The 7967-nt window shown below is 46.1% G+C and overlaps 1 protein-coding gene across 1 annotated transcript in view; it reads right to left on the minus strand.

Annotated features, from left to right (window-relative positions):
- Positions 1-5969, minus strand: part of Mcu (mitochondrial calcium uniporter) — a 168659-nt gene extending 162690 nt beyond the window's left edge. Inside the window, exon 1 of the mRNA XM_029482392.1 lies at positions 5801-5969. Coding sequence (XP_029338252.1) covers positions 5801-5947 — 147 coding nt within the window. The 5' untranslated portion in view covers positions 5948-5969. The remainder of the gene's footprint in view (positions 1-5800) is intronic.
- Between the last annotated feature and the right edge of the window lie 1998 nt (positions 5970-7967).

A 7967-nucleotide genomic window follows, 5' to 3' on the forward strand; every position in this document is an offset into this window, starting at 1 on the left:
TTTCAAATGCTATCCCAAAAGTCCCCTATACCCTCCCCACCACCCTACTCCCCAACCCACCCACTGCCTGGCCCTGGCATTTCCCCTGTACTGGGGCATATGATCTTCACAAGACCAGGGCCTCTCCTCCCATTGATGGCCAACTAGGCCATCCTCTGCTACACATGCAACTAGATACATAGTTCTGGGCGATACTAGTTAGTTCATATTGTTGATCCTCCTATAGGGTTGCAGACCCCTTTAGCTCCTTGGGTACTTTCTCTAGCTTCTTCATTAAGGGCCCTGTGTTCCATCCAATAGATGACTGTGAGCATCCACTTCTGTATTTGCCAGGCACTGGTATAGCCTCACAAGAGATAGTTATATCAGGGTCCTGTCAGTAAAATATTGCTGGCATATGCAATACTGTCTAGGTTTGGTGGTTGTATACGGGATGGGTCCCCAGGTGGAGCAGTCTCTGGATGGTCCTTTCTTTTGTCTCAGCTCCAAACTTTGTCTCTGTAACTCCTTCCATGGGTATTTTGTTCCCCATTCTAAGAAGGAACAAAGTATCCACTCATTGGTCTTCCTTTCCCTAACCTAAAGAAAGAGATGCCCATGAACATACAAGAAGCCTACAGAACTCCAAATAAAGTGGACCAGAAAAGAAATTCCTCCTGGCAGGTGTTTCTTAAGCTTGATACATATCAGAGAACACTTGCTCAAGACTGACTCACCCTCTGCACTTACTCTAAGAATTACACCCCAGTTAACTTTTTTTTTCCAACTCACCTTTTAAAACCAGTGTTAACACTTTAGAGCAAAATCCACAACCATGTAATTTAGAAGGAAAAGAACTGGACGGGGGAATGGAGAAAGTAACAGGCCTTCTCAGCTCTGCATTCACGGATACCATGAAAATCCATTCAATCACTCTCAGGTGCCTGCATCCTCTAAAGCAGAGGTCCTACCCCTTCCTAATGATGTGACCCCTTAATACAGTTCCTTCCTCATGCTGTGCTGACCCCCAACCATAACATTATTTTCATTGCGACTTCATAACTGTAGTGTTGCTACTGCTATGAATTGTAATGTAAATATTTGTGTCTTCCAATGGCTTCAGGAGACCCTGTAAAAAGGTTGTTCAATGCCCCATCCAGGGGTCATGACTCACAGGTTGAGAACTACAGCTCTAAGGGCTTCTGAGTTCTGTTCTAGAATTACTTGTGTACAATAATTATAATATTCCGAATAACATACTCTAGTAGTTTTAATGTGTCCATGAGCCCTGGCTTAGCATTAATCAGTCCAATTAAGAAAAAAGGTTCAAAAGCTGAGCACATATCCTAAAATAGTATAATATAATCTTGGCCTCAATCCTAGTGGAGAGTCACATAGTGGCACCATACTCTAGAAGACCTAACAGGAGGTTATGTGACGCCCCAACATAAGATAAAAAGGTTGACTGTCGATTCATTGTCTTTGACTACATAATTCTTAATGGTGGATTTTCTGTTTAGTTTTTTTTCTTGTATGAAGAGTTTCACAGAGCATAAGATAAAGTCCTCAGAGCCTTAAAACGATCAAATAATCAGAATTTGATGAATAAATCCAAGTTCATTCATTAAAATATTTTACAGGATTCAAAATAAATAAGATTTTTAAGATGAAAGTAAAACAAGTGTGTTCTAAACCAATTCTCCCAGGACCCTCAGTAGTCCAATACTTTAGTAGACAGAAAACAACCCATTTGGAATCTAATGGAAGCATATATTCCTAATAATCTCGGTAATTATCGTTATTTTAACTGATTATGAACAGAAAGCTACTGGTCACCACAGAGATAACTTGGTGGTACCAACTTTCTCCACCAACCCATCACAAAGAAATGTAACATCCAATACCCAAGCTTAAAGAAAAATTTCAGATTAGGCTTCCTTGGCAACAGGCAAAAAAAGTCAAGTGGGGAAAGACTAGTAAGATACACATCTTGGCGTTATCTCCCCAGTAAGATAGGAAGTCCAAAAATGAGACCTAGGCTGTCATTCACAGGCTGAGTACACTGTCAACCTGCATCCTGAATGTAATAAATTCTATTAGGATTTAGATTGGAGAACAGAAAAAAATGAAGAGGCAAGAATCACCAAAGTTAAGATATAAACCAAGCCTTCCATTTAAAGTAAGCTCAATCCCGGCTTTCATATTTGCCACAAATATAACCTCAGATGTCACTCCTCTGTTTTATTAGATTTATGAAGTGAGGGAGTTAGACTTGCAAGGAGTTTTATTTATGTCAGTGTCTGGCCGGAAATGGACCTTAGACATAAGTGGAATGACTGGGGGTTGTTATGGCTGAAGCTCAGACAACAGAATCTGCTTAACAGTACATATGTATGGAACACTTGAGGCCAGTGCTGAAGCCAGCTCAAATACAGGAGAATTTTTGTGCATGAATGCAGCACAGGAAAAAATACCAGATTCTGACCAGGAGAAACTCAAGAGAATTAGGGTTTGAGACTAGAATTCTCATCCAGGATCCCATGCAGGAGGATCACTGCAAGTTCAAGACCAGCTTGGACTGACTGCATAGGTAGCTGGAAGCCAGCCTTGGCTGTATACCCCCCTCAGGAAGGTGCAGGAAGTCGGGGCAGAGGGGATCTGTGTATTAAACAAAGTAGCCTCAGGTAAGTTGCAATAGTATTACTGCCGGGACACTGCAAAGTGTGGGGAGGAGGAGCTACAAATTGTAACAGTGTAACGGCAGCTTATGATTTTGTAACTGGGCCCAGAGGCTGACCACTAGGAACTGCCAACATTCAGGCTGTCCTAATCCCCGGTGAAGCGGTTTGATTTAGCAAAGGACCTACACAGCCCACAGTGAAAGGCAGTTCCCCTCCAAGGAGCATCTTTGGAAATAGCAGCCACCTTCACTAATTGCACAGGGAGGGTCGAAACAAACAGTCTATAGTCACTGTAGTTCTCTGGAGTTAGATCATAGCAGGCTCTTTACACAAGAAGTAAAGCCACACTACATGGAGCAAAAAACCAAACAAACAACCCTGGAAAAGCCATTGATCTTCACCGCTATGCATTCCGTTGACAGCTGCTCTAAAGTCAGAGTGCATGGATGCACATTTTTAGTCTCAGCTAGGTGGGAAACTGAGGCAGGGGGATCTCTTTAAAGCCAGGAACTAGAGGACTGCCTGGGCAACAAAGTAAGACTTGATTTCAAATGCTGTGTTGGAGAGGAGGCTGGACTACACTTTAATGGGGAAGTTATAAACAGTTATGCTTATAACTGTGCACCCACGTTGACCATTCTATTCAAGTTCTACTTGATCTACACTCCTTTTAAAACGACGACTCTTGGCTGGCTGAACACAGTGGCGCATGCCTATAATCCCAACACCAGGGAGAGGAAGAGCAAGAAAAAAAGAGGCCACTTGGCCTCCACTATATAGTGAGACCCTGCCTCAAACAAACAAACAAACAAACAAAGGTGACCCAAGCCAAGAAGCAGCAGCAGTTATTATTAGCTATGACCCTTGGCTCCAATTTGCTATCCCTACTACTGCTGAATAGGAGTGCCACAAGCTAGGCTTGTGATCGGGTTCGATGCAGACTGCCATCTGCTGCACACACGGGATGTGTCCGCTCGGCCCCAGTGCCTCCCCAGGTAGGATCAAGTGGTTTATTCCATAGTCTCCTACCACATGTGTCTCAAAACCATATCCACTTAGCGATTCCTACTCCTGGAGGCTGTGGAATGCAAAGGGTTAATTTTATAAGAGAAGAGAGATATGCAAAGGCAACTGTAGTTCAGGATACAATAAAAAGAAGACCAAAAGGGCAGCAGTCTTCCCAGCTGCGCATTCTTGGCCAAGTCTTTCTCCCTTCTGGGCCTTAATTTCAGGCTTGAAATATCAAGAGTTAAATCCCTAAGAGGCATCTTTCAAACGGAATGCCACATGAAGAATCACAGAAAATAGGAAGGGGGGTACATTCATGATGGCTTTAGAGCAACTGGAACAGAAATTCAGAATCTGCTTCTACATGTTGAAACAATCACGATCACCTCTTTTCAAACCTTGGACTCCTAAGTTCATTTACAAGTCACCATTCCCATGACAACACTTCTGCCCTTCAAAAATAACACTTCATTTTTAATTGTGCTTTCAGTTACGGATTCAGTTCATCACTTTTACCCACCCCAGAATAGCACAGAAGAATATTGTCTGAAGTATCTCTACAAGGAAGACACACACAGACCAGTGAGTGCATCTGAGGCACACATTTTCAAACACCACTTGAATACCACACCCAAACAGTATTAAGAACAAACTGCAAAATCGGAAGATGCTTCATTGGAAAAAAAAGATAGCTCGGGAAATCTTCCAATAGTTCAGAGAGAAAAGACTGCCATCACATTTTGGGGGTGGCCTGTATGTCTTTCAGAGAACATAACTGGAGGCTATCATACATGCAAATCAGAATTGAACTATAGAAAAACTCGGCTCTCACCCAAAAGCTTTAGCAAAGCAATGTCAGTATGCCAAATATGAAAAAGTACAATCTTCTCACAAGAAGGAAGCGCAGGTCCATCACTACCGCTAATAATAGCAATACTATCTTGTATTCTCAGCGCCTCGGTTCTTTTCATAGTGCGTTCCCACAATTTTATGCTACCACAGGTCTGGGGCTATCCTCTCTGCAAAGCTCTAGTCCTTTCCTCTTAGGAGACAGGGAATCAGAACAAGACAGATCATAATGCACGAGCTGAAGGCAGCACCTTCTCTATTGGGCCGGCTGCAGTGAGCCTTCTCATCACACTACACAAGTTCACCTTATGAAATTAAACCTACACTTGTTCTCTCAAGAGTTGGCCAGAGACCAACACGTATGGGCCTCGAAAGTCCAAAGGAAGGGAACCTGCTGACCTGTTAGGTCAAGAACTCCATGCCAAGCTCTGGTACCGTACCTCCAACACTACACATACACACGCCCGTGGGCTATTGACAGAATTCCTTCTTTGCCAAGCAATGAAACCCGGCAAGAACTGGTTAATGGAATCTACTAAATCTCTCCCTCTGTGAACAACTTGCCATGCCGCCTCTCTTGTGCCTGCTGCCCTTCCTTTGGGCACGCGTGCACAACCCTCGGAAGGGACCACCGGGATCTTTAAGGACCCGAGGGGATGGTATTTGCCTCCTGAAGCAATGCAGCATCCACCTCGAGGAAGCAGAACACGCACAGGCAGGGACCTGATCAGAGAAGGATAAAGTTTGATTTTCCTTCCTGCGTGTTCCTAGGGGGCCGGGAGAGGGCGAGGCAGCAGCCTCCTGGGGTCCCGGGGTGCTCTCCGGGGACAGTTCCCAGCAGCATGGCACTGCCACTCTCCTGACACACCGGCAACCGCGGCAACTCCGGACGCTCCAACCCGCCCAGAGGAGGTGAGAAGGGGACAACTTGCACCGGGCTCAGTTCGGGAGCATTGGAGCAAAGCTGTCAGAAACGACGGAAGGAGGGACCGAGCCCGGAGGCGGGTCAGGGAGAGGTTCAAGTCCCGTGCCTTCCCCGCCCTGGCGTCCCCAGTCCTGCGGGAACATCCCTGCTGTCGCCCCTCCTCCTCCTCCTCTCCTGCCTCCCGCCCGCCCGACCGCCCGCCCTGCCTTCTCCGCCGCCGCCGCAGGCGCTGAAGGACACGGCGGCTCGGTGGCCCGCCACCCCGGGGCGGCCGCGAGTTGAGGGAAGTCGCCGGGCGCCCCGGCCTGCCCGCGGCTCCCCACGCCGCCCCGCCCTCCCCGGAGCCGCGCTCGCTCACCGTCCGGTGCTGCTGGTGCGGCCGGTGGCGGCTGACGACCAGCCCGGGAAAGCAACCGGCAGTCAGCGCTCCGCAGCCGCCGGCGCCCCCGCCGCCGCCCCGGGAGCAGAGCAGCAGCAGGAGCGATCTACCTGCGGCGGCCGCCATCTCTCAACTGGAAACGGCGCTGGCCCAGGCAGCGCAGCGGACGGCAGGGGCGTGGCCAAGACCCGCCACTCAGCCGCACCAGACCAATTGCAGCCCTGAGTCAAGCCTCTGAGGCGGGGCTTCCTGCAAAGCCCAATCAAAAGGCGGGAGAATCCCGGCTTCGGGATGTCTGTCACTTCCAGAGTTACCTTACGGGCAAATTCTAGGGGACCGGTCTCTGGCATTCGAGCCTCTGGGAATGGAGCAGTAAGGGATTGCCCGTTCGATTTGGCTAATCTTTACCAAGTGACTTGATAAGAGAACTAGGGAAATAGATACCTGTGCAGAGCTTGTTCCGAGTTGAGTTCTGAGTGTTCTAAGTTGTCTGCCTAAGCACCCAACTGGTCATTTTAAGGAGGTTGGCTACAACTCTGGACTGCATGTCTAAAGTTAGCATCCATAACTAACCCTGAATTGTAAAGTTATCCAATGGCAGTGCTGTGTAGCATGGTATTAGGTAGAATGGTTGTAGCTTCAAACTCCCAGGATGAGTACCTGCCATTGGGCTGAATGAACAGAACGCTACACAATTAAAACATCTGATTCTTTTCCCCAGCACCCTTAGATCCGCATCCCTCTATAAAAGCAACGCTGTTCGTTACCATGTTTGACCTTGGTCTCCTTTTTAAAATAAACTACAAAAACAGAAGACGCCGGCAATGTAATAAAGCCATGTAAAGATGAACCAAGTTTCATAATTTTGCTAAGATAGCAAGTAGAACACAGTTGAGAATAACTTTTTTTGCGGGGAGGCGGGGATACGGAAGGCTGTCATTATGTTGCCCAGCCTGGCCGGCAATGCTCTATGTAGCCCAGGATGACCTCAAACTCACCTCCAACCTCACCATCCCCAGTGCTGGGGGTTATAGGTATGGACCATCACACCCAGCGTAGAATTACACTTGTTGTTGTTGTTGTTGTTTTGTTGTAGTACTTCGGATTTTTGTTGAGATTAAGTCTTGAACTTATGATCATCCTGCCTCAGCCTCCTGAGTGCTATGATCACAAGCATGAACCATCATGCCTGGCTTGGACTGACCTCACTCAACTTTCTCTTGAAAACACGACTTGCCACAGGACAAGGTTTCTCAACCGATGGGTCGCGACCCTTTGCGTCAAAAGTTTTTTTCACAAGTTTCCCAAGACTATCCTAAAACACAGGTATTTACATTATGATTCAAAGCAGTAGTAAAATTACAGATATGAGATAGCAACAAAAACAGTGTTATGGTTTAAGGTCACCACAGTATGAAGAAATGTATTAAGGGGTCACAACATTAGGAAGGTTGAGAACCACTACACAAGAAATTAAGTTCCTAGCAATGGTTCGTTGAATGTGGTGTAACAAAGGAGACCTGCAGTTCCTCTACTTTCTTAGACTTCCGAGCTGTTTGTTATTAAGAGCCACTCAATTCTTTCAGCTCCTTTTTAAAATCCAAGTGGGGGAAGGTGTAGATTTTTAAAAATTCTAATAAACATCACTGTAGGTTATATAACCCTACAAGAAGTTTTAAAAATTAAAATTTGTATTACTTGTTCTAATAATATTCTTTAAAGTTTGACTAAAATTTGCTTCCTTGGCCAAACACTGAAGGAAAACTTCTCAGTTAATTCTTTGGCCAGGACAATAAAATGGTGGGCTTCTCCTGGTGACCCCCAAAGAGCTTTATGTTCCACAAGAAGAACCTGGGAACTGAGGAATGTGCTCCATCGCAACAGCTGAATGCAACAAGTCCCCATTTGGAATTCTTGGCATTGCTGGAACAACTTCAGTCACAACTGAAGCCTTTTACCCGTCTATAGTTACCAACACAGCATCTCAAGTATTTATCCATACTGCACATTCCCTTCTCTCTGTCTCGCCTCTGGGTTTTAGATTGTTTTCTCCTTCTCCTTCTCCTTCTCCTTCTCCTTCTCCTTCTCCTTCTCCTTCTCCTTCTCCTTCTCCTTCTCCTTCTCCTTCTTCTTCTTCTACTTCTTC

The sequence above is a fragment of the Mus caroli genome, chromosome 10, assembly GCF_900094665.2.
Source record: "Mus caroli chromosome 10, CAROLI_EIJ_v1.1, whole genome shotgun sequence".
NCBI classification, from domain to species: Eukaryota; Metazoa; Chordata; class Mammalia; order Rodentia; family Muridae; genus Mus; species Mus caroli.